The sequence below is a fragment of the Augochlora pura genome, chromosome 9, assembly GCF_028453695.1.
Source record: "Augochlora pura isolate Apur16 chromosome 9, APUR_v2.2.1, whole genome shotgun sequence".
In the NCBI taxonomy this organism is placed as follows: Eukaryota; Metazoa; Arthropoda; class Insecta; order Hymenoptera; family Halictidae; genus Augochlora; species Augochlora pura.
Genome location: NC_135780.1, coordinates 11,370,735 through 11,397,319, shown reverse-complemented (window position 1 = coordinate 11,397,319; position 26,585 = coordinate 11,370,735). Strand labels below are relative to the sequence as shown.

The window sequence follows — 26,585 nt, the reverse complement described above, 5'->3', positions numbered from 1 at the left end:
ATTAACCCTTTGCACTCGAAATAGTTTCGACCCTACGAGATTCGAGTCTTGCGACTCGTACATCAGTTTCTTAAATTTTATTTTCTCATTTATTATGCGATTCTGATAGAAATGATTTTGGAACCGGGTTGTACAATTACTGTATCAGCGGTGCCACAGAGTCACCGGCCGAGTGGAAAGGGTTACAATCGTTATCAGAGGGAAATACATTTCTGGTGAACTTCTGTTCCTTCCAACCATTTGCACTCGGACAACTTTTTCCCGGGTCAGCTGCCAACAACTGGAACGCATTTATTCGTGAAGTAGTAACGAACGCTGCAAATAAAACATAAATTGATAATAACCCTCGGTCATGGTTTTCGCCTCCGTTTATAAAGAATGAATTCGCCGCGGGATTTAGCAACGATACAGATCATACAAAGCGAGAATTTTTAATCTTTCAAATTGCCACGATTATCAGCAGTGTTGTTAGTCTTGTTAATATGCGAGTACTATTAACAAATATCTCGTATCTATCTACACGATCACTTGCATTCCTAGATTTTGATAAAAACAAGATTTCGAATTTAATAAAAATTCTTGTCAACAGACTGACTCGTAAAAAGGGTCGAACAAGTTAAAATATATAATGCATCGAGCAGATCCGAAGAACGCAGCAGAGTTAAAAAATGTTAAGACAGTCAAATAAAACAAAAAAAAAGAGATATTATAACGGAATAAAAATTTCTGTAGATCTTACAACAGACTCTGTTTAAAAATGAGTGCAAAACTGCAAAGGATTTATATGAGTCGACAATGTTCGAGGACCACAAAACTCGCAACCCTTCAGAGCCGCTCCGAAGTCGCTTCGCGTAAAGCACAGTGCTCCGCAGAACGGTCCCAGAAGCCAAAACGTGATCATGCCCGTTCACTATTCTAAATTGCAAACGATCGCGAGACGTGCGCCGATTCTAGAGAACTTGACGATCGGCTCTACGACGCGATCGGATCGACCAGAGTGACTCCTTAAGCTTCGTCAAGCCGGAGAACGCGGGTCGCGCGCGTGCGGCAACACCAACACACACACATACACACACGCGCGCACACACCAACGAAAAAGTGCGTCTGTGCACGGCAGCCGCGAAACACAAACAAGTTCGAACAACGGGTGCGAGGGGAAACGTCTCGCGCGCGCACGCATTATTAATTAGAAACAATTCTGTCTTTGATTTTTCATCGATCGATTTCAATTGATATTTTTATGTGAAATGGATCTTTTGCATTGATCGTTTTTATCGATTGCATTCATTAATTCTATCCATCAGACAGACGGAATTTGCGACGAGAACAATGACTTTCTGGAGCAAGCACGGGCTAGGATTACGGCGGCGGGCCACCAGGCCACGCCCACTCGGTGACAGCACCGAATGGGCGGGACCTCGTCGACCGTCTCAGACCGAGGACAGCGACCCAAAGCGGATGAACTCTCGTCTCCAGCTTTGGCATCGTTTATGCATATTAAGGGAAAGAGAAAGCCGTCGATCTGCGCCCCTGGGGCCAATCCGCAGCCCGTGCTTGCGCGAGAGCGAAACGGAGAACAGCGAGTGAATAGAAAGCGAGAACGCGACAGAGAAAGCAAAAGCTCGAGGAACGCGTCGCTGCCCTCCGAAGCGAACAGCTGTGTTTTCACGATTCGTTCTCTACCCAGCTGTCCTCCGCTTTTTGTTCCTTTGTTCTGAACACTGATTACTAAATTCGCGGAATTGTAAGCGCGGCATCGAGAGCAACGTGCGAGCAGCGATCGGTTTCCGATCGGAAATTGGGGGCGTGGCAATTGTGCCCCGGGTGACGAAACGACCCGATTGCGAACAGCGAAGGAGGAACACGGCGAGAAGCGTCGCGGGGTCCGTTCGATCGGTCCCTCGACGAACGGCGAGAGAAGGAAACCATGTTCTTCGCTCGTCGGGGACCGCGCGCCGTCGAAAACGCGGCGGAGAGAATGTACAAGCATTTTCGAGAGCGCGCTCCCGCGGAGCCAAGCCAAGAAATCTATTTACACAGACAGAGAGAGAGAGAGAGAGAGAAGGAGCAGGAAGAAGAAGAACGAGAAGAAGTGGCAGAAGAAGAAGAAGTAGTTACAGTCGTTGTAGCAGTTATAGTAGTAGTCATAGTTATCGTAGTAGTAGTTACAGTAATAGTAGTTATAATAGTAGTTATAGTAGTAGTAGTAGTAGTTATAGTAGTAGTAATAGAAGTAGTAGTAGTAGTAACAGTAGTAGTAGTAAACAGCAAAGAAGAATTATACAAGAACACGATTAAGAAGAGTACGAAGAGAAGTTTTGTTAGAGGTAGAAAAGACGAAGAACAAAGCAACACCATGTACAAACGGTGGGCCAAAGTAACAAAATTGTATACGATCCAATTCGGTATACGTGCGACAAGTGTTCCGTGTTCCACAAATCGGATTCATAATCCTTTCATAAATATATATATATGTGTGTGTCTGTGTGCGTGTGACTGGTTGCGTGTTCTCGTTTCACTTTCATTGATTATTAAATCATCGGTTTTCTTTGGTTTTTTTTTTTGTTATTTATGATACCTTGGCACTTCATGCCCTGGTGGATGACACCATAGAGAAGACTACCGCAGTGGTCACAGAACGTGGGGCTGTTGTAGGTATGTTGCTTGAATTGGTGCTTCGTCCGCGTGTCCTGCGTTATTACACCATTACACCGTGCACACACACGCAGACTCTCGGGGGTTCGTGGCTTTTTTTCTTTTTTTTTTTTTATTGGACGGACATGGCCGATCGGACGGAGACTGGATCGGGATCCAGGTGGATCGAGGAGATCATAGCGGAGGGGACGGCTTTTCGATCCGACTCGACACGATTTTCACCGGCTTCGATGACGACGATGCTCGGATAGTTGACGCGGATTCGGCGCTTTTTTGCAAACATTCGTCGTTACGATTGTTATAATTATTACTATTAGTGTTACCATTAATTATATAAGAGTGATTATGACATTCGTTAGTCTTGAGAAAGTTCCTCGAAATCATGGACAAACCTCTGATGAGCAATAGGGAGGAATACAGACTTTTCGATAAAAATTAACCCTTCCGTCGGTGCGATTAATTCTTTTACAGATCAAATTACCTTCTTACAATGTTTGATATTAATACAAACGTATATACTTGTCTCTAAAATCATACAAACTTCTAAACAATTCATTTTCGTCGATCTTCAATAATCATTTATAAAACGTCAATCAATTTTTAAATTTTATACCACACGTGAATTTTATTTGTAATAGGTTGTACTTAATTTCCAAATGGGTAAATAAGACCTGCGATTAATTCGTAGTGTGCGAGATTATAAATGACCGATTCAGAGTGGAACAAGGTGAATACGATCGGAAGGATTAATCTCTAGAAAAATACGAGGACGATCCAGAAGAAGATCGGCATTGACCGAAGAACCAGCATATTTCGTGGGCGTGCTCTCGCATTCGTGCTTTCGACTCAAGAGTCGCGTCGTTACTCAAGTCCGTCGCTCATCATATTAGCACAATCACGATGAAAGGAGGTAGGACAGATGTCCCAATTATCGTGCCTGTCCCAATCGCCGTACCCCCGGATTAACCCCTTGCACCATCGCTCTTTTCATGCTGCGACGATCAGCACTTATTCGTACTCAATCATTCTTCTAATAGAACCGGACAATTTTTGTTTCTTTTACAGTCTCCATTTACCTTCGTTTCTATACTTTGATAACGATAGAATGTATTTTTACGTAGAAGAAATTTAGTAGAGTTTGCAAGAAATCTTCACCACGACTCGTTATTACAGTGCAAGAGGTTAAAAACGTGCAGCGAAAGTTTTACGCTTAAATTTACAGCTCCCATTGAATCCAAAACGGTGATAAACCTAATAAACAAATACAAAGCATCAATTTATCGACAATACAGACCTCTTCCTATTTATTTTACAATTCGGGAGAAAATTCGTATGGGCGCGATAATTGGTACACCCACCCCTTTCGTATCGCGACAACCATCCGAGCGTTACCGTGGCTCCAAGTCGTGTGTTACGCGTCGCGACCTATTACAGGCTTCGTAACAGCTAGGGCCGTCAAAGTCGGGAAGCGCGAACTCGATTATGCGCCTCGCGCGAGGGACACCCGCCGCCTCGTTACAGATAATTCCGTTCGCTCGATGATCGACGCCCGCCGTTTTTAGCGCCTGTTTTCGCGGCAGTTTATCGGCACGGTAGCATTCGATCGCGATACGAGCGTTCAATTAAGTTCCGGCGCGCGCGAAACTGGCCGGACGATTTCGTGATTCGGGCGACCGTGGAGTAATCGTCGAGGGATCGAATCGCCAAGGTTTCGTAGCTGTCGAGAGATAGACAGAGAGAGAGAGAGAGAGAGAGAGAGAGAGTGACGGAGAGAGAGAGAGAGAGAGAGAGGCGGAGAGAGTAAGAGACGGAGAGAACGAAAGAGAGAGACTGTGAAACAGAGAGAGTACGAGAGAGTCATCTTTCGAAGCACAGAAGCACGAGGGGGATCAGCATCGAGGGGCCGAGGAAGACGCTAGGACATTGATCGTTTTTTTTTTAGTCAGAATCCCCGAAAGTAGAAATGATAATAACGATATTTGCGCGGGTTCGGCGACGGCAACGTTCGCGACTCGATAAGACGTCCGACGACGAAAATGAATTGGTCGCCGCCGCGGAGTCGGGAACGTTGCGGCGCCGCTTTCTCGAGCGATACCGTCGAGACGAGCCGGCTCGGCTCGGTGACGTCCGCCGCGAAAATTATTCCGTGTCACAAGCGTGGTTAAAACGAAGCGCAGAAAACGCTTAGGCCAATCGTGCGCGGTGCGAGAAAACGTGGAAAAATATATAGCTCTCAGCCCCGGGTTTTGTCGGCCTTCCCCGTTTCGGTTCTGTAGCCGAGGATCCCAACGCGGTTTTTGCAGTTCTGCGCGACGCGTTTTCCAACCCCCCCGGGGCTCCGTCCTACATCTGTCCGTCACAGCCCCGGCGTGCGCGCTCGATAATTAATGATCCTCGTCTAAGACCTGCCAGGGAAAGGCGCGCGCGCGCGTCTCAACTGCGTCGAGAAACGAGTAATAGAACCGAAACAAAAGAAGTCGCGGACTCCGACGGGCGCGCGGTTCTACTGTGACACTTACGTCCGAGTCAGCTCCCTTGTCCGCCCCCGGACACGTGAACGTCACGTATTCGTGGCATCGCTTGTGCACCACGAAGCTGCAGACTGAAAAACACACAGAAGCGTCAACCTGTGGCCGTACCTTGTCCGGACAGCGTTCCCCAACGGCGCGGCGGCCGCTTCTCGAGATAACGCTTACCTTGGCATTGGTACCCTTGCTTGCCGAATCCCCTGAAACAAACGATTCCTATTAATTTCAGGCCTTCGCGATTATCTTGGTCTTGCGCGGAGACCGTGATCTCTGAGCAGAGTGTCTCTTTGGATGTTAAAATACACGATAATAGTACATTCTCTAATAGATAAGATAATAGAATATATTATACATACTATATTCAATATAATATAGATAATATATAATATAATATATTCAATATAATATAGATAATATATAATATAATATATTCAATACAATATAGATAATATATAGTATATAGATAATAAAATAAAATTATTCGTTAATAATTGGCAATTATATCAAGAAGCCGCGATGCTCGAATAATAGTATCCCCCTCTTCCCTAATTGTCCATTTGTCTTGCCGAGTTGAGGCACATTGAAACATTCCACTGAATATAGACAACTAAGCGTAACTTGTCATTTTTCCTCTAAAACTAATTTACAATCAACAACTCGTAACTATTGTAATTATGAAGAAAATGGTACGGCAAGGGGTTAACCGATCAAGTGATCCGCGTTATTCGAGAACCTGGTCGAGAAGTCGCCGGTCGATTTTCTATTATTATACGGTGTTGAACAGTACCACGATTAAAAAGGTACAAAGTAATATAATTTCGTTGATCAATGAGTAAGTAAAGAAACGGATAAAGTGTGCAAAATATTTCTGCACACCGTGTGCTAAGCGTAATTATATATAATATTCGGCGCAATATTCGTGCGCCGGTCGCTCGGGGGGTTAATCATGACTTCGGAGAGCGCGAGACTCGCTGGTCTTCAAATTTCCCTCGAAATTTGTTCTCGTAGTAGCCTGTCCGTAGTAATCTGTTCGTCGTAGTATGTTCGTACTACTCTGTTCGTCGTAGTATGTTCGTAATACTCTGCTCCGTAGTAGTCTGTTCGTAATACTCTGCTCCGTAGTAGCCTGTTCGCAGCGGCCGATCGACGAGTCCACTCTGCGCGGAGAAGCTGGCGTTGCACGGCGGCAACAGGGACAGAGAGTTCGGGTCGTCCAGACCAAAATGGAACCGAGTGGCTGGCTAACCGTCGAAAGTTTTCGAGCGGCTGCGGCCTAGCCGACGGCTAGCTGAACCCGAGAACTGCATTTTCCACGGACAGGCCAGGCAGGCCGCGGTTTATAATCGGCGAGGACGGTTCTAACGCGCTGTGGACCCTCGATTAAGTCGGCTTCGACGAGCAGATCGATATTTCAAGGTTCCCGCCGACCAGCAACGTAACGTTTGCCCTCCGAATACGAAAATACGATCTCTCGCGTAAACTCTTTTCCCCCTTTCCGCAGAGAGGGACGGTTTCGTTCGGTCTCGGGGAATATATCCACCGCGACCATGGTTTTCCGTCGGCCGGGCTCCGAACATGGCCGGGCGCTAATTGTCGAAAGCGGAGGTTGCCGCCGTACGTACGTCGACGTCGAGTGCCGCTAACGACCGGGATCTTGAGGACGCGGACGGTTAAATGCGAAGAAAGGGTTGGCATTAACGTCGTCCCGCGACGACGGACAGACGAGAAGATAGACGCCGCCGCGGGGCGGTTTCGCGACAGTCGCCATGGTTTCCGAGTCCCTGCAGCGGCTCGCAGGAGTCGGGCGATCATAATCGCGCTAATTACTAAAAGTAGGGGCCACGTACGCGACTCGAGTGCTCCTAACGACCGAGATCTTCCGGAAAGAAAAAAAGGCGCGACCGGAAAAGTTGAGGGGGTTCAGCCGCGACGCGCGACAATGACAATCAACGAAACGCGCGACAATGACAATCAACGAAACGCGCGACAATGACAATCAACGAAACGCGCGGCGAACTCGTAGAAGGGGGATCGGGACGAAGTCAGGGAAACGGCGACGGGACGCGAAGAAACGGCCAATGAAATGCAAGCTGGATAGACGAGGGATACCGGAGGGACGGGGGGGATGAAGATCGCCGCCGCAAATCCGCGATTAGCCTACATTCCGTCGAAGCTCCCGTCGAAACGTGCTCGGTTACGTCGTCGGCCAGGTTGCCCGTTACCTGTGTACCGTGTGAAAAAAATCATTTGAGCCGTTTTCAGAGTGGTCCTTTTGCGAAACGGTCTCTTTCTCTCTCTCTCTCTCTCTCTCTCTCTCTCTCTCTCTCTCTCTCTCTCTCTCTTTCTCGCGAAAGGTGGTCCTTGAACCGTGGACCAAGTTGGTTCGTTTCGAAAATGGAGTCCGACGCGGTCCCAGAAAACGGCGTGGGGGGGGGGGGGGGGGGAAGGTACGTAGCGGGTTACGGGATTAGAGCGTGAAGAAAATTAACTTGGATGTTGTGGAAATTAGGGGAATTCTGCGCTGGGAACGGTGCACCTTGTCTCGGAGGAGAGTTTAGGGAAATTGGGGAAGGATTCGTGGGGATGATCGAATCATTAGACGAATTAGCTGCGCGGGACTGTAATTGTTAAGCGCGGATCTTGATTAATCCTTGGAGGAAAGGGACTTTGAACGATTTTAGGGCAACCGTGGTCTAATGTATTCTAATCTTTCTGCATCAATTTGCTTCTTAAAGATTAACGTTAATTGTTTCATTCAATTCTTTCGTTGTAGCAACCAGTTAGAGTTACGGTCCAGATTTAATCGACTATTAATTTATTAAATACGTATATTATTCATTACCAGCTCAAGAATATTATTTATTGCTAAACTAGATTAAATATAAAATAGCGAAAACGTTCAACTTTAAAAACACTGTTGCATTATATTAAATTCGATAAAATAATTCAAGGTTTTGCAATTAACGTAAGCAATTTTGTAAATCTAAACTACGACGATATGTATTAAAATTATCTTGGTACACGATGCAACAATTTCAGTCGCCGCTCGAGCGCGACGAGTTAACTAATATTACTGTGCTCGACTCGCGCAGCGTCCATTGTTTAAGGCGAAGCTTCGGTAAAATTTGCGGCTCGTGGAAAAGCTTCGGAAAAAAAAAATGAACAGAGCAAGCGCGACGAGAGTTATTAACTGCTAAAACTGCATATGCATATCGCGCCTCGGTGCATAAAGCACAGGAGAGTTCAGCGTAGGAGAAGCGCTCGATGGTTGATGAAAACCGATTCGGACCTTCTGAAAAATGGACAACGCGAGAGCGCCGGATTATTGAATGGTACAGTGTCTAGAAAAACGACCCCGGAAAAATCAGGAGCACCACCACCACCACCCGTGTGTCGGTCGAGTATGTTGTACGGGAAAAGTTTCGGTAGCGTCCGGTCCGACGAGGTATTATTAAAAAAAAAAAAAGAGAGAAAAAGAAGAGAGAGAGAGAAAGAGAGAGCTCTACCGGAAAGGAACAAAATCAATATGAAGCCTGATTTAATATACAGAGCGAAGCAGAGCGCGGCCGATGAAAATTCGCCATGGCTCGGAACAGAGAATTTCCCGGCGAGAGCCGGTCGCCCGACGGGGAGAGGATCGATCGGCGACACACCAAAGCCCCGGAACCAAAAGAAACCCGTAATTCAGCCCCTGTGCCGGACAGAGAAGTCGCGGGTGGTGTTAGCGGCCGTGCGGACCCGCGCGCGCGCGCGCGAGCGAGCACCGTCTAAAAATACCAGGTTTCGCGAAAGCCCCCCGACGGTTTTCCACGGATCACCGGTGTTTTACTATCGCCCAGAAAACTCCTCTGTCCCGGGAGTTCTACTTAAACGACGAACTCGAAAGGAAGCCGAATCGAATGGCCGTCTTCTTCCCGCGGTAAAGGGGGCTTGTTCGAACCTTTTGTGACAGCTATAGCTCGTCGAAACGGACTTTCGCCGGCTACCCCCCGGGGAAACTCTCTGTTCTCGAAATTTCCGGATCACGGGAAACGTAAAGATCTCAAGATCTCGAGATTTCAAGCGGGCCGGAATTTATCGTGGCGCGACGATTTTCCGGGAAACTAGAACAGTTCGAGAATTTATTGAAAATCGGAAAAGCCGTGGGTTCCGACTATTATGGAACGCCTAACTTCGCGAACGGTTTGGCGGCGTGATGCTCGAGCGGAACAACAAATGCACACGTCGCTCTGTAAAAGGTAGAGGAAAATTCTTCTGGCGTGAGGTGGTCGAGAGAAATGGTATATATTAGTATGTACATGTTAATGATAATATGTTGATAATATATGTGAATAATACGTGAATAATAATAACGTAATAGCATGAGAGAGAAATAAAAAGAAAGGAAAAGGGTCGAAGAGCTGCCATATTATCCTGTTTAAAAATTAATTGATATAATTATGTCTTGATATATAACTAATTCTATATTCATATTGTTACGAGCACCGGATGGATGACCGGCGCCGTCTTGGAATTCTCCCTTGAAATAAAAGACGGCAACATGGTTCAGGGTCTTCCGACCGAGCTGAATTTGGGCAGTTGCGATTTGACAGCGAACCCGAGATATTGAAATTGATAAACCGATATATTGTATATTGTATTGTATAAAGGAATTGTGAAAATAAATAGTTAATCATGCCGCGAACACGTGAAACGGGGCAAACGGGGCGACGGGAACCGGACGAGGTTAACAACAATATTAAATCTATTCAATTCTGATCCCACGTTCAAATGAAAGCCAAACCCTTAAAGAAAAGGCGAGAATGTTTCCTGTAAAAACCGTGCCATCGTTCCGAGTCCAAGGAATTGCTTTTAATGGACGCACCTCCTTGATACGGACTGGTTTAAATTGTCACCTCCGTTGGAAGAGGAGGCGTGCAGGGGAAGACTTGCCCCCGCAGCAACCTGACGGCCCTATTTTCGGTCGGGGGGTGAAAGGTAATTTTCGCGCGGGCCGCGCGCGGCGCGATTGCGCGGATCGGCTAGGGCATCCGCGAGCCTGCCACTCTTGGGGGGTTGAATCCAATTTCGCGGAGCGATATTTTCGTGCTTCTTGGGGTCTCGACGGGTTTCACCCGGGATAAGATCCGCGTTGCACGCGCGTCGCCCCCCCCCGCCCCGCCCCCTTGGCAATCCTATAGAATATAGATACACGCGGCGAAATCCACCGAAAGCCTTTTGTTCCCGCCTAATTGGATGCGCTCGGTGTCCATCGATTTTCTACTCGCTGGCTCCCTTTGCGGCAACGGACCAGCAAAAATTCCCAAAGATAGCCTTCTCTCGTCGAACGGCCGACACCGAGCCCCGCCGTGCACCCTCCGCTTCGACCCGCTTCGACGAAAAAAAAAAAAAAATCCGGCTCCTCCCCGTCGCTCGTATCGGGTCGGTCCGCCACCGCGGAGAATGCACGGTGCACGAGTAGTCGCTCCTCTGCCCCGTGAATACACACACCCTGTATCGAACTCGGCCGTGGCTGCTGCACAGCATCGTGCCCCGACCCGATACGTTCCATTTCATCGACCCACTTCCCTCGGAGCCGACCGTGACTCGACCTGCCCGGCCACCACAGTCGAAACGTTCGGCCGAAATCCGCCCCGCAACGTAAAAATTCGCCCCGCGTCTTCGCTTAACATCCCAACCACCCCGGACAAGCCTCCTAAACTTCTCCATGCAACCGCGACGCTGTCGAATAGAAATTGGTTTCTTCCAACCGTTGCTCCACGGAGCATCGGTGGCTCGCGAGATCTGATATCAATTTTCTCGTTTAATTTTCAGGATTGCATCGAGATTTTAAAAAGTTTCTGAAATCCCTGCGACGTAATAACGTTATCTTATGTAATCGAAGCTAACTTCAAAGTGGTTAGGGGAATTATTAACGCTAGCTTCATACAGCGTTAACGAAGTTTCATTTCTCTGCGCGAAGTTAACGATATTTTTCAATGATTTCTACGTACCCACTGAATTCCTCATTATTATATCCCTTCTATATTAATGGCAATGTTAATTTCGAAAATTTCAAAGCCGCCACTTTGTCGTCGAAGAATTGATCGACGTTTAGCTAAAAAAGAAATGATAGCGAAAGGGGTTGGAGAAAATTTTCGGAATTAACTGCGCGCGGCACAGGTGATGGAATAAAATGGAAAGCTGGTCTGTTTGATTCGTCAGAATTTCGTTAAGCAACTGCGACGAGCGCGGTATAATAGAACTCTCGTATCTTCGCCGGTTTCGAGACGAAAATTTTCCAAAACAACTGCAACACTGCCGGGTGCGTCGAGCGCGAACTCGTCGCTTCTGTTCACGTCGAAAATTTTCCGAAGCGACTGCAAGACGGCCGACAATGGATGCCGTCCGTGTTCCTCCCCACCACCCCGCCCTGTTCAAGATGAAAATTCTCGGGAGCGTTCGTAAGGGAGAAGTCGAATGGAAACTAATTTCTTGTTCCGCACGAGATCGAAATTGTCCGAGGCAACTGCGCTAGGCAGAGAGGAGAGAGGCGTCGAGTAGAAATTTCTTCTTCTATTCGTGACCCAAATTTTCCTTAAACAACTGCAGGACGCGGAACAATGGCGGCCGTATCTCTTTCTCCGGCGAACGTGAAAATTCGACGAAATGATTTCGCAGTTTTTTTATCGACCGGCGATGATTTTATAATTTTTTGGCAGTCGATAATTTACGATTAAAAATTACTCGACCGTGTTCGCTAATTTTTCGCTCCGCAAAATTCATTTATATTTCAATACCGTGAATATTCAATTTTTTACAGCGAGAAAAAATTTCGCTTCGAGAATATATTTTAACGGAACATGCAAATTTCAAGAATTATTAAGATTTATTTATCAAGTTTAAATATATTTAAACATCGAGTTTATACGAATTTAAATATTACAATTTAAATGTATTTAAATGTTAAACTTAGAATGCGAAAGAGTCTAAATATTGTGATAAATTTTAACTTTCACGCTACAGTCTCGTTACGGTGTTACAGTATCATTAAATTACTTTCAATTTGCGGGTAATTTTATGACGTTGACTTTCAGCACTTAACGCCTTAATAAATTGTTTAGCGGCGTTAACTGCGTCAATCGTACGCCATCGAGTCGATCACCGGTAACGTTATTTTCCGGTAAATAAATCATTGAAATTGTATCACGCTGCGAAGAAACAATTTTTGCTGTCGCCGCTACATCTAATTTTCTACGGAGCGTATCCCGGGCTGATTTTTAACCGCATCGTATCGGGAGCAATAATCCGTCGTCGGGCGCGATGCAGAGGATCGGATCGTGGCACGGATGACAGAGCATTGTTGAATCTCAAGCATCTTCCTGTTCGTAGGTGGAAATTGGGCTCGCGAACGCGTGGGTGGTTCGGTCACGGGAACACGGAACCGTGCGCTAGTCGGCTGTGTAGGTGGCGGTTAGACGAACGACGTTTGGCCGGTCGCCAAAGTTCATCGTCGCGCTCCTCCCCTCGCTCGAACGATATCAATCATAACTATGTAGAATAACATTCTTATCGCGTGCAGCGAGAACCGTCCGCGAATATCCAAGAAAGTAAGCAATCGTACATCTATCCTCGGCAACATTTAAAAACTAAATCTACCGTCGAGAACGGCCGTCTTCGAAGTCGTCGAAATTATCAGGTTGTAAAGTCACTTTGTTCTTCGCACGCGGACGTGATTTATTTATCCGCCAGCCGGCGGATAGTAGCGGAACTTCTGGGAACGCGAGGTTTCGAAACGAGGCGGCAAAAGGTCCTGGAAGAACGCGATCCACGGGCCAACGAAATTCGTAAATGTTCGGAGAACGTCTGCCATTTTGCGTTTGAAAAGAAACGATATCATTTATATATCAAAAAGTTACTAACAAATCAAAAACAGCGTTTGTTTAAATAAACTGCTCTTCCCTGGCAGGCAAACGATCCAGAAAAATTCAATCAACGCGATAACCGATTCTGCCAACTTTTTAATTGTCTTCTGATCACGTGGTCCATGGAACAGTTTCTGCCAATTTTGTAATTGTCTTTTGAACGCGTGGTCCATGGAACAGTTTCAATAATACGAAACTCGTGCGCGGACGATTCTTTTATCCACCGCACGGAGGAGACGAATTTACCGCGCGGATCTCGGCGTCTTCGTACAGACTTGCACAAAGATCAGAAGTCTGTCCGTCCATTCTCCGGATTGACTCAGAAATTATCGGATCCGATCCTATTATGAAATAACGTGATCTAATAACTCGTTCCGAGAATATCGTCTGAAACGAAGACCACCGGAGCGGTAGCTGGTTCGGAAGCTTCCGGCGTAGCCGCTGACAGGTCTTTTCGGTCGAATTTTTCGAGTTACCCGAGATCGTCGAACTCTGCTCGACTACCCTCGTGCGCTATTCGATAAAGCGTGACGATGAAATTAGGGTGCTCGTATAGTGCTCGATAGCCTGTATACTTTTGAAAATCAGAGAACGTAATCGCGCGGTGCGAAAATACTAGCTGAACGTGTTCGAGTACTTCGAAATCGTGTCGGAAGTCGAGTATTATTATTATTGATAATAGTAATATATATTAATAATAATAATATTTAACATTGGAGTGTTTTACTCAGTAGCTCGTACACTTTTCAGTCAGCTTTCGTGGGAACGTTTTAATATTCCAGCGACTGTTTCGCTCGTCGTCCATCCCGCTCGGCGCGCCATTGTTTATGTAACAAAGGGATTACGGGGCGAGGCGTGGCGCGCGGCGTACAAATCGAATCGCCCCGGAATCGAACCGAACTGGAAATCTTATTCGCGTTCCGTCGCCCGCGCCCGGGATTACCCGGCAACCGGGACACGGATTCCGCTAATCCCCGTCGTTCCTCAGAAATTCACGGGAATCCTCTGTGCCTCGGGCGTCGTCTAAGCGAGCTATAAGTCGGGTTCTCTCTCTCTCCCTCTGCAAACGGGATCCGTTCGGTTTCCGTTCCGCGCCATTTTAAAAATACACCCCGGATCGTTCGCGACTCGCCACGGTTTCGTAATACGCGCGCGGTCCGCCGCCGACGCCGCGCTGGCTAAAAAACTGGCCGGAAACCTACGAAAGCGAGCGTAGTTCGTCCGTCTGGCTGACCGCCAATCGGTGAACCGCCTGTTGAATTCAACGGCGAAATCAACCGGGCGAGCAAGCGAACACTCCCCCCCCGTTTTTCCTCGATGATCGATCGATCCAGGGACAAACCCCCCCACGGCCGGCCAACTTCCGAGAGTCCCCGGCTATCTTCGCCGCGAGCAACTTTCGCGATCGAACAACTTTCCTAACTCGATTCTAGAGCGCCTCCCTCGATACCGTTCGCAAATCTGCGGGAAACCGTGGCCCCCGAGTTCCACGCAGACTTCTTCGTGGCGTTCATTTGCATCGAACCGTCTGCCGAGCGTCGCTCGGGGGTGCGCGCCCCTAACGCCGAACCTCCCGAGCACTGGGAGCGGCTGGTGCTTCTTGTTTTGGGAAAACTACGAGGCTAAAAAAATAATAATAGTTTAAATAATAGTTTATTAATATTTTAAATAGATTTTAAATAATTTAATTACTTAAAAATCAATATATTATATTCATTTGTTAATTATTGTCAATATAGCTATGAAACAAATGTATTATGGATCCATCCTTCTGTTGGAAATTATTTTGTAGACTTTAACTTGTAAAATATTCTTTCAACGCGTTAAATAGACGTTTAAGCGTGTACCGCTTGTGGCACGGAATGTATCAAAATTATTATATCCAAAATGTTAACATTATTAAAGTCCTTTCTATTTAATAGACTGTTAAAAATATCAGTGATTATAATATAAAATAATTGTAACAATTATAATCGAACTGCATAGCTGTACGCATTTAAAAGCTAAAGCAAACCAGCGAAATTGTTTTAAGAACAGAAGAACGCCGACATTGTTTCTAAACGATTGAAGAGCCTAATAGCAGAAACGCGTCGTTATCCGACCGATGTGTCCTTGAGATTACTGAAGATCATGTTTATTTTGCATAAAAAGACGCGGGGTCTAATTATAATACTAAACGCCAGGCCGCGTTTGATCGAGTACCGTAATTGCCGGAGGGGGGTTGTTCGTATTCTTGCTTCGAACGTCGGCGCGCCCTAACTCAGCGACTACTTATCGAAACTAATTTTCATCGTAAAACGTATCGAACGCGACGCCGCCTTGGATCATTCTAATACAAAAGGCGTCGAACTAGTATTTCCTAGCAAATTTTAATTGGCAATTTCAACTTCCGAGTTACGACTTCGTCGTTCAAGGCGACTCTGACGACAATGCAAGAATTTTCGGAGCTGTTAATTGACGGAGGAAGCATTCGCCGAGAGAAGAGGGACAGGGGAGAGAGAGAGAGAGAGTCGATGAGAAAAAGGCAAAGAAATGAAACTCATCGAGCGAAATTACCCGGCGAGAGCTTGCCAGAGGAGTAGTAATAATAATTCGCTGGCGTCGGGCGACCGTGCGCGAGCTAATGAAACGAGGGATCGGTGATTAGTCAGGGAGATGAGAAACGAAAACCGTGAACAGACGGACGGCCGTGCCTCTATAAATATTGTGCCCGACGAAAGGATTAAGATCGAGGGAACGTGGTTTGCTAGAGACGGCGAATACGCTCGATCCTCTGAATTCGCGCGACGATCGCGGATCTTTTGGAATCGCGTCGACGGCGGCTGCAAAACGTCGGATCTTTCGAATCCGCGAACCCCGAAAATATTTTCTACCATCCAAAAATAACGAATCGCGTTGTTAGCCGGGTTTTACGCGGAATCGTTCCCGCGCGCGGTTTCTGCAACAGTTTCCGGGACATTGTCGCGGCGCGCGATCACCCGGCGACAGATAGACGACGACGACGCGCGGCGTCTCGGAGCGGAATTGCCGCGTTTACGGCCGCGTCTCCGCGGGTGAAAACGGTGTTTCACAGTTCCGGAACGTTTCGCGGATCGAACGAAGCGCGGTTCGAGTGCGCGGTTAAACGCGGAAACGCATCGACGCGGAAACGCATTAACGGCGAAACCGTAGAGCCCCGAAACCGTTCACGGGGTTTGCTAAATCGACAGCAGCGCGGAGCCCCGCGCGATTTCGATATAGAGGGAATCTCGGCTATCCGAATCGATCGCGACCGTTATTTAATTAATCCTCTAACGTCGAACGCTGCGTTTGTTATGTAACGTATACGTGCAGATCCGTCGCGCATGTTTTATTTACGAATGCTTCTGCGTTTGCGAACGGAGCAATCAAAGGTCGTGTTTCGTGTCAATTATTCAATTGTTCTTCTTGCGTGCACCGAACATCGAATTTCCGTGCATTAAAAAAGTCGACGGAACGTTGTTTACCAGAATCAATTATTTAGATACCAGAAGATTCGAATAATCAAAATTATTATAAATGCATGAATACGAACGCTAAATAATTTCCGCGGAGAAATCATGCTGAACGATAAGGCAAAACAAAAAGTCGTTCCCCTAACTGCGAAGAGGACAGCAGAAGAATCCGGAGAACTTTCTAGCCGAAGATGAATTATGAATTTTCGCGTGACCTAATTACGGGCGGAACGGCAGTTTCGCATGATCGTTCCGCCCCCGACCTTCGACAGATCTCGAACGAACCGCTTCAAAAATTTGAAAAACCAGACGGACTCCGGTCTCGAAAAAACGGCGACGACCTCGGGAGTCCTCGCTTCCCGCCCACGCGAAAAATATTTGCAACGTATCATGTCGGCCCCCCTCCAAGTCGAGCGTGCTTTTTCCATGTAACATTTTTGTTTTCTCGGGTGAAAAATGATTGCCGCGCGCTACCGACGCGGAGGTAGCGGCTCCGCGTGAAACACGTCGGCCAATAAAATCGCCATCGCGTCTTAAAAATATAGTTTTTTCCTGGATGCTTTGGCACGGTGCAGCCGCAGTGTAGAAGTGTAACGGATTGTTCTAGCGTGCTCTTTGAAAATAGTCTATCGCGCGACAATGGTCTAGCGGACGGAAGTATCGGCACGATTTAAAGACGCTTTCGCTCGCTCTTACCATCTAATATTAAATCGAATGAATTTAATATTCAATACTTAAGTTTGATAAAATTAATATCTTAATATTCAAATTTAATATTAAATGGTAATATTAATTAATATTAAATCGGAATTCCGTAATCGAGCGTCCAGGGGATACGCGACAGTGAAAATACGAAAAATTCATTCCTTTCTCTTGGATGCTACTTAAAGTATACACTTGCGAATACTGTTCTACGAAATACATTCATCGAATTTACAGAAGCGTCGAAGTTACGGCTTTTTAATTTGAACATGATCTATAGCAAACGCGTCGCCATTAACCCTGCCATAATCTTCCATATATCTTGGCATACGAAACCAAAACTCGAACTTCAAAGTGCCTTCGTTAAATGATATTTTATTCCTAGTGGTTGGGTCAATACCGCGTTGCAAAAATATACGGAGAATTTCGCGCATTCGAAACCAGTGCAAAATGATCGTAAAAGGGAACAAGATCGCGAAGTAGAGCTAAATAACGCGGCTCTAGAGCGGACTGGCCATTAATCGGCGCGAGATTGGCCGCTTAACGCGACAATGATTTTTAATCGGCGCGAGACGGAGAGCTAGAGAGAGAGAGAGAGAGACCGTGGAGGAAAAAATATTCCAGCGGAAGAAGTTAGCCGGCGCGCACAGTTTGTAATAAACTGGTCCCGGGATGTGTTAAAAGCGCTCGTCCCTCTGGAGCGTGCTCTCGTCTCAGCGACGCTTGCCGCGCGCGCGGTGTTTTCTGCTTCGCGTCGAGTGGAAAGGGATGGAGGCTGTGCCGCCGCTGCTGCTGCTCCTCAGTCGAGATCGTTTCATTTCCTCGAGTCGTCTTTTCCAGTGGCTGCCTCGCGGCCCCGTATAAATGAATTTCCAACCGACCGGAAAGATCCCGCGGATCCACCCGAACAGTCCAACTACCGCGCGAGCGAGAGACGCCTCTCTTCCACACAATAATCTTCGTTTCCTAATAAATCATCGAATTTACCCCGCGAACACGCCTCGACGTTTCCCTTATTAGCAGACAGCCGGGGGATTCCCGCCGATCCCACGCTCCGTTTCCTTCGTGCTTAAGAACCGTGCTCACACAGGGGAATTTCAACAATTTTCTCGTCGAATATGCTTGAACGAGCCGACGACGTGTTTACGACCGTTTCCCTCGATTTCTGGGACCCTTGTCGCCGGGTCCGTTTCCTGAAAAATGTTACTTGTTAAGAAGAGGGAATACCATGTCGTACCATTCTCGTATATAAAAACGCTTCGAATTTGATCTCGATTTAGAAGAAATTAATGATATTCGTAATTCAATAGATCTTGGAATCTTTATCACGATGCCTGACTCGTTGTTATATTGCAAGGGGTTAAAAACGCTTCGAAAAAGTAACAGGTATGTATTTAACCTTTTAGATACTACGCGCCACTATAGTGGCTTTCGCGAATGGCTCGTGCTTTACTCAATTGTTTTATTATTTATTAAAGCAAACAATTAAAGTGAAAGTGTGTATATACAATATATTAAGAAAAGAATATATGTTATTAGTACTATATATAGATATCCGGAAAAAATATATACTAAGAGAAAATTGTAATTCAGTTACGAAAAACTTTATTTGCGCAAAATCCTGCCACATCTAAAAGGTTAAACAGATTTCTAGCCAATTAGTCGCGTTTAAGATAATTACAGTGCTTCGTACGTCTAATCTCCGCCATCGAAGCTATTTACGTCTTTTATTTTTCCTAATGAAATTCAAACAGATTCTTCTGTTACATATATATATCCAAACTTTGAAGAAGAGTTAATCAATCTCTCTTCCTTCGTAATCTCTTATATTATGTATCGCTGTCAGTTCAACGAAAATTAATTCCGCTCGACGTGACACCTACGTGCAAGCTTATTAAGTCCCGCGAAGGGTTAAACGACTTGGCGTAACAGTTTTTCGTCCTGTCGAGTGGTAGCGAGAGAGCAAATAGCTCGCCACTACAGAAGAGAGTAGGTCGTATCGTAGCCGCAATAAAGCCGCGATAATAAATCTATCGAGCAAACGTCGTCGAAGGCGTATGCCTCCGAGTAATCGTTTGCGGATCGGTGTTTATAGAGAGGGTTGGCACGGGTGGGCCCGAGCCCTTCCTATCCCCGTCGTCGTCGTCGTCGGCCGACTCGTTTTTTCCCCCTCGCCACCATAAAATCGTCTTCGCCCCGAAAAAAAAACAGCCCGGATCCCATGGGGCGTACGCGCGGCGCTCGCGCGGCCCGGTCGATCGGTCCGCGTTTTTCTACGGCATCGAAACGCGCGCGCCGGCTCTCGTTTTGTCGCGGCCAGTCCGGGGGAGACTCTCGTAACGCTACACCGGGTCAATCTAATTCCATTATTTCGCTCGCGGAGCAAACGATAAAGCTGTCCGCCGGCTACGTATTCGATTAGTCGACGGAAAAAAGAACCGGTTCTCGCGTGATCGCGCACTCGGTCTGCTCGCATCACGTTCGCGCGACGACGACCGGCAAGCCTGGCGAGAGTGATTAACTCTTAACGACGAGACGAACGAAAAATCCCGGGCAAATTGCAAAATCGGAAAAATTGTTCGAACGACACCGAAAACAGCGTTCCGGTTCTTTTTGTTAGATTAATTGTTAGATTGATTTTTATGGCTCGTTTATGTTGCAGCCTGTCTGCGAAACTCTGCGACGATTTTTTAAGCTTTACAGCTTGTTTTTATATTTTTTAATTATATTTTAGAAGAGTAGAATTCTGTATCGATTCAAGCTATTCCGTAGAATTTATACTTGAAACTTCGCGACGAGTCTGACAGTTCTTATAGCGTAAGAAATTTATTAAGCACCGAGCCCTAATCGCGACTAATATATATTGTTTTATAACAATTAGAACATTTGATTTACCCAAAACTTCGTAGGAATTCTGTTATAACGCATTATATCGAATAATAAAGTTTATCGAACATCGTTCGCAAAAGATCAGAGACGTTTCGACAGGTTCAACAGCGTCGAAAGACAAACGATCATCCTCGTAGAATTCAAACACCGCGATCATTCAAAACTCGTCTTCGACTTCGAACATTTCAAACAATCATTTCTCGGCGAAGTCAAACACTCGTTCGAACAATTATACCACCAAATTCCTTCGTATCGCCGGCGAATCGATCATCCGACTAGGAACCGTGATCCCGATGGAAAAAACTGCAGCGTCCGACTAAATATAATATCGTTAACGTCTATTAGCGCTTAACAATAACAGCCGAGCCGTTAAAACGAATCCTCCTCGACGGAGGCCCGCGACTCGTTTAAATAATCAGCCGCTCGTTTCGCAGCACGTCGCGGCGCGAATCCTGAACGGCCGCGCGGCCTTGTTAATTTATACCGGTTTCTGTTTCGTCCGGCATCTCTGCCCGCGCGTTCGCGGAATTTATCGCGGTCTGAACGCTTCTGGTCCGACGGACTCTGCCGCCGCCTCTCGGCCGTGATTTACGAAGAGAGAGAGAGAGAGAGAGAGAGAGAGAGAGAGAGAGACCGCTTCTCGCAACGATTCGCCGAAGCGAATTTCCATCGTTGTTCACGCGAGGACCGCTGTCCATTCTTGCGGAAGAGCACGCGAGATAGAAGAAAAGGTCGGTGACGAACGATCAAATTGATTTATGTAAAACGAGGCGCGACAAGCCCGGGCTTCTTCCGCAAACAGGATGCAAATGGCCGCTCGAATTTTATGTAATCCAACGTGACCCGGGGGTATAATGAGCCGGCAATTATGAGCCGTCGGCTGCGGCTTCCTTCGCGTGCCTCTCTCTCTCTCTCTCTCTCTCTCTCTCACTCTCTCTCTCTCTCTTTGTGTCTGTTCTTCTCTAACGAACGGTCGCCGTCGGACCCCGGAGCGAGCGTAAACCGAATAAAAGGCCGGGCGCGTGGCCGGATCGAAGCGGCCGCGTGAGCCCGGTCGACATCCTTCCAGATAAAGCGAACTTGTTAGCGCGAAACCACACAATTCGATAACGATTTAACGGTGCTCCTAAATGGGTTAGGAGCGCCGTCGCGATCCAGACACGTGAGCCGGCAGGAAGCCAGCGAAGTAAATATTAGTCGTTGCGCACATCGGCGAAAACTTTGCCTGCGTTTCCCCCCTCCCCTCCTCCCTCCCTCCAATGAGCCGAACCCTGACGTATCCCGCATTCGTTTGCATATCTAACGCAGAAAATTGCCATCGATTCCATGCAAATCCGTTCGAATGCGACGCGGATTAAAACTATACTTTCCGCGAGCGACGGTGGACGCGGTACGTGTACAACGGTTTTACTGCCAAGAATTCTTTTTTAATCCAAGCTTTGTCAGTGTTGGAAAATAAAGGAGGCTTCTCATAGTCTGCGCCGCGATCATGACAAATGAGGGGACTGCCCACCGATTTGTAGAATCGGTGGTGCCCTCTTCGTTAGGGTTTTGTTTCTCTCGATGCCATCGGCCCCGTTACGATGTCATCGATAGTCTGTTGTTGTTCTGACCAATGCAAGCGATGTGACGTTCTTGCTTTCTTCTACATATGTTCTTTTGTAATACGGAAAATAAAATTATCCTGTATTTATTTAAATATATAAGTGTTATTTTCAATAGTCAGTATAAAAATGGTTTCGGGGCGGGACAGAATAATTTTAGCGGTGCCACAGAGTCTCCGCTCGAGTGCAAAGGGTTAATTTCCTGAAATCCCGCGCCGCGAAGAGTTAAACCGCGACTCGCAGAAACTCGATAAGAAACTCCGTCGAAATAACCGCTATTCTTCGAGGTATCCTGACTCATCCTTCGGGATACGAGTTCGCGGGAACGTTCAGGGGTTTTGAGAAGTTCTCGAACAAGGTCGAGATCTTTTTCCAGAACGCTCGCGCCTTTTGCGTCCGACAGCTCCGCGAATAATCGAAACGAGGAACGTTGCCACCGGTTCTGCGCTAGGAAATTGCGACGTTATTATTTGGCTTGTTCTTGCGGTCATCGTTTTTGGAGTGGAAAGCTTCTCGAATTGTTGATAAAGTCGCATTTTTCATTTACTATTAATTTTATTATTTATTATTGAGAATAAATTGAATCATAACCAAATAAATTGAATCATAACCAAACAAATTGAATAATAATCGAATAAATTGAATAACTATGACGGAAGTCAACGACCAACATAACCTGAAATAATTATGAAATACCAACATAACTCATAACCTGACATAACCAACATCGAAGGTTCCGTAGGTTCGAGTCGGAATCGACGCGTCTCCCTTCGCCCCCTCCAGCATTTAAAAATACCACCGGCGCGTACAAAAATCTCTGGTCGACCGTTATCGTCTGTCGAGCGGCGTTGTTCGTCGGTAGAGAGACGGGGATCGAAGGACCTTCCTGTCCCGAGGAACGTTTCCTGTTCCGCCGGTAGTCCGCGGAATCGAGCCGCAGGAATTCTCGATGAAAAAAACGAGAAAGAGAGAGAGAAAAGAAACCCGTTGTCGCTGCGAGGTCGGTTCCGTATTAATTAACGCGTCCTCGGTTTTCATCGAGCGAGCCTCGCGTTAGCAAAATCTCTCCCGCGAAAGGTGGGAAAAAAACGTCCCGCGTCCGTATCATAATTCCCTTATCGCACGCGACACACAGACACACACCTTCGTCCGTCGACAGCCCTCGCGAGACTCTCCTGCAGTTTCGTGTAGACGCGATCCACGAGCACCCGTAGCTTCACCATATTTTCCGGTTCCTCTTTATCGTCGCGCGCGAAAGCCAAGACGGTGTACGCGGCATACGCCCGGTTTTTCACTGGGCCCGCGACGATTCCCGCAAAGTCGAAGAAAACGAAGTCCCGCGGGGTCGCGTGGGGACTTTGCGGTTCGAGTCGCCTCGGACCGGATCGAATCGATTCGAATCGGTTCGAATCGGATAGCGTCTCCGCTGAACCGGCTGGTTCCGTCGCAATTTAACTCGATTACGCGCGGCTGGACCTCGTTAAACGGGAATCCGAGTGGGAGAACGAAACGACGAGCGGACGGGCGAAACAACGGCCGCTGCTCTCTGTAAACCAGACGATTTTTACCGCGAGGAATCGTACGCGTCCGAGATATCGTTGCGGTTGCACGCCCGAACCGCGATCTTATGAATACGATTAACGCTTAACCTTTTAGGCGCGGCTGGATTTTGCGCGAATCAAGTTTCTCATAACTAAATTACCATTTTTCTTAAACCTTCGCGCTCGGAGACGCTTCAACTGTAAATTCGAAATCATTTTTCTGGTTCGCGGTATTTCCATTCTATTTAACAAAATCAATTTTTATGCATACAAAATTTATCCTTGTGGCTCCTACCAACAGTTATCAACTAGTAAAACTGTTGCCTAATTTGAACGCCTAATTTAAATGTAAACCTTATTGTTACAAAAATTATTTTGCAACGTAATAGAATAATTTTATGTTTTTTCCACCGATTGCTAGCCTATAAATCGATCGTCATGGTAACCAATAATTTAATATAAATTATTGAAATAAACGTGTTAGATTGTACTACGTAAGCTTCGATATTACTATATAATTTTCTAAATATTAAATATCTCTCGCGATTAATAAAATAATTAAAATCAAAATGGAAAGTTTAACGTTGAGCTAAATTTTTACGACCGGTCGTTAAAGTGTTAATATTCGTAGCAATGCATAGCAATGCATTGTGGCCGCAGCTGGTTCATTAGCAACATCGCGATATAAAATAATCCATACTACGCCGCGAATAGAAAGAAACTGGCACTGTTTTGTGGCGCGTGAAATTATAGAGCCTATCGATGTTCGGTCTGGTTGTTCAAGTTTTGTTGTTCGTACGAAAGTTTGATCTACCACGATGTGATTAGAACGTAAGAATAAGTGATATATAATTTTAGCGGCATTCGTATAATGAGAATATAATTCTTTCACCATGAATTCCGTAAACAGAGAGGATTGCACCTGTCGACCTAGGACACCCTTCCCCAACCCTTTGCACTCCTATACCGAGACTCGACGTCAGTTTTCATCTCAGGAGCTCCTTTGCCGTCTCCCACTCGACATTTTTTCATGTCCAACCGAATCGATGTTGCGTACTCATTATCAAGCACCTTATCAATCGTGATTTACACAGTTACTCATCTAACCAACAAAAAATGTTTTAAAAGCCTTAAAATTGTATATTTTGATATCCTTTAAATACTTGCGCGGAGTAAAAGTCGCGAACTGTATAAAGTTTTTCACTTTCGTGCGTTCAATAAATTCGTGGAAAATTATCAGAAAATTACGGAAATCATCTTGCCAACGATGTCGTGGGAAAGAAATTGAAAAAACATTTGAAGACAGGTGACAATCAAGCAATTGTCCTGTAAAGTAAATTTTAAGTGGAACGCTTGAAGCAAATTTCGAATAGAACACGTAAAACGGTTGAGAGCTGCTGGTAACGGGATTGAAAAATAACACGGATGGTCCATGGGTCCCATCGGAGATCTCGGACGACCGCAGGGCGCGTTTCGTAGAATCGTCGCAGGCGCGTCGTAGGTTTTTCGAGCGGAGGAGAAAGGTCCGTGGACAAGGGAGAAAAAGAGAAAGAGAGAGAGAGAGAGAGAAAACACGGTTTTCCCAAGAGCGTCGGGGGCCGACCGGCATCGGGCATCGGGCATCGGAAACGTCTGTTGCGTCCGCGTCCGTTCTCGACGGTAAAATCGATGCCGGCGAAACAAGTTAGTTGGGTTTGGTTACTGGGTCGCGAGCTATTGTGCCTTGATGCTCGCCAGGCCTTTACGTTTCAACCAGAAACCGTAAATGTTTCAACTATAAACGGTAAATAGGTTGTGCAGGACCCGATATCGACAGCCAACGCTCCGATTACTCGGATCCAGCGATGCGCCCGCATCAATTTAGACCGGAATTTTCAATCCCGCGACCTTTTCCGAACCAATCCTCCTCCGCGCGCCCTTCCTGCCACCCTTCGACCTTCCACCCTTCCTCGCGCGCGATCCAGACACGTCGGACCGTTCTGGAGGGGGGGGTCGATATTTTTTTCGATTTCGTCCCCTGCTCTCCCGTTTCCACGGTGTATCGCGGGACTACTGCCCACACCGCCGCCCGATAAACCAAACAATTTCGACGAACTATCCATCTGTTGCTGGGGGTCGCGCGTCGCCTACGGTCCACGGGACATCCCCTTCCGAAGGAAATGTCGCGTTGTGTACGCGAGCGAACCGTCCGTTCTCGGCCGGACCAGCGAAATAACGCGCCTCGAAACTTTCTAAGAATTCCGTGAAAGGTTTGTCGAAATGCTTCCACGTGCGAACGTAATTTTAGACGGGGAACCCGTACAGCGCCGACAAATTTTCCTGGGCTCGCGTGATAACATCCACCGGTATATACTATTACAAGCGTACATTTTCGCAACTCGGATGTATATTTATAAATCTATTCCTTTGAGATCAAGATAGCCGGTTCCATCCGACACGTACAATTTACTCTTCTACATTCTGGTCGCCTGTCTAAAAGTTTCTTCGTGATATTACCACATAGTAGAATGTATATATATATGTACAAATATACTATATACAAATTAGAATATATATATAAAGTGTTTCTTCATCGAATTAATTATACGACATTTAGCAACAGCGCCGAACAATTCATTTTCTTTTGTGCCAGGTTCTAGCGGAGAGTATAAATTGAATGTTCGTCGAAACGAGATGCAATGGTATTAACTTCGGAAAAAATATTCCAGAGTAAACGCAGTTCTTTCCCGGTTCGAGAAACTTGTACGAGGGGAAGCTCGGTTCGGCGCAGCTCTGCGACAAAAGTTAATCCTTTGAGAACGACGTCGGGAGACTCTGTGCACCTTTGTTCCAGAAGTCGATTAGACGGCGCAACGAAAGATCAGAATACGTTGTTTATCTTGCCCCGGTTTATTTTATACAGACCCTGCGAATAGAATGCGAATATAAAATACGGTTGAGCAAGAAAAAAAGAAAAAGAGTCGCTCCGTAAAGAGTTGATGTATTTTCGAAGGTAAAGCGTAACCGTCACGGAATACCGAATACCGACGAGCGGCAGAGGAATGGCCGTTTGGAAAGTGGGAATGTTAACGATGCAGATAAGATGTTCGCGCGTACGCCAGCCTGGGGGGGACGGTGAACTTAACGCGCTCGGGTTTATACGAGTCCGGACACCACGTCGTCTGTTACTCCGGGTTACTCCTAGCCAAGGTCCCTCGATACCGGGGCGGGGAGGATGGGGATCTACCGATTTGGAATTCGGTGAACGATCGAGCACTCTAGGATAAATCTCTTACTCGTAAACCCCGCG

The 26,585-nt window shown here is 46.5% G+C and overlaps 1 protein-coding gene across 8 annotated transcripts in view; it reads right to left on the bottom strand.

Annotated features, from left to right (window-relative positions):
* Pkc53e (Protein C kinase 53E) overlaps positions 1 to 26,585 on the bottom strand; it is a 47,181-nt gene that overhangs the window by 17,564 nt on the left and 3,032 nt on the right. For 3 of the 8 annotated variants that reach the window (XM_078191367.1, XM_078191371.1, XM_078191369.1), the window contains 3 exons: positions 5,352 to 5,383; positions 5,175 to 5,257; positions 2,579 to 2,690 (listed from right to left, as the gene is read on the bottom strand). In XM_078191367.1, coding sequence (XP_078047493.1) covers positions 2,579 to 2,690; positions 5,175 to 5,257; positions 5,352 to 5,383 — 227 coding nt within the window. Of the gene's footprint in view, positions 1 to 2,578; positions 2,691 to 5,174; positions 5,258 to 5,351; positions 5,385 to 22,898; positions 23,018 to 26,585 lie in introns of those variants that run through there. The other 5 variants (XM_078191372.1, XM_078191373.1, XM_078191370.1 and 2 more) reach the window with 5 other exon arrangements.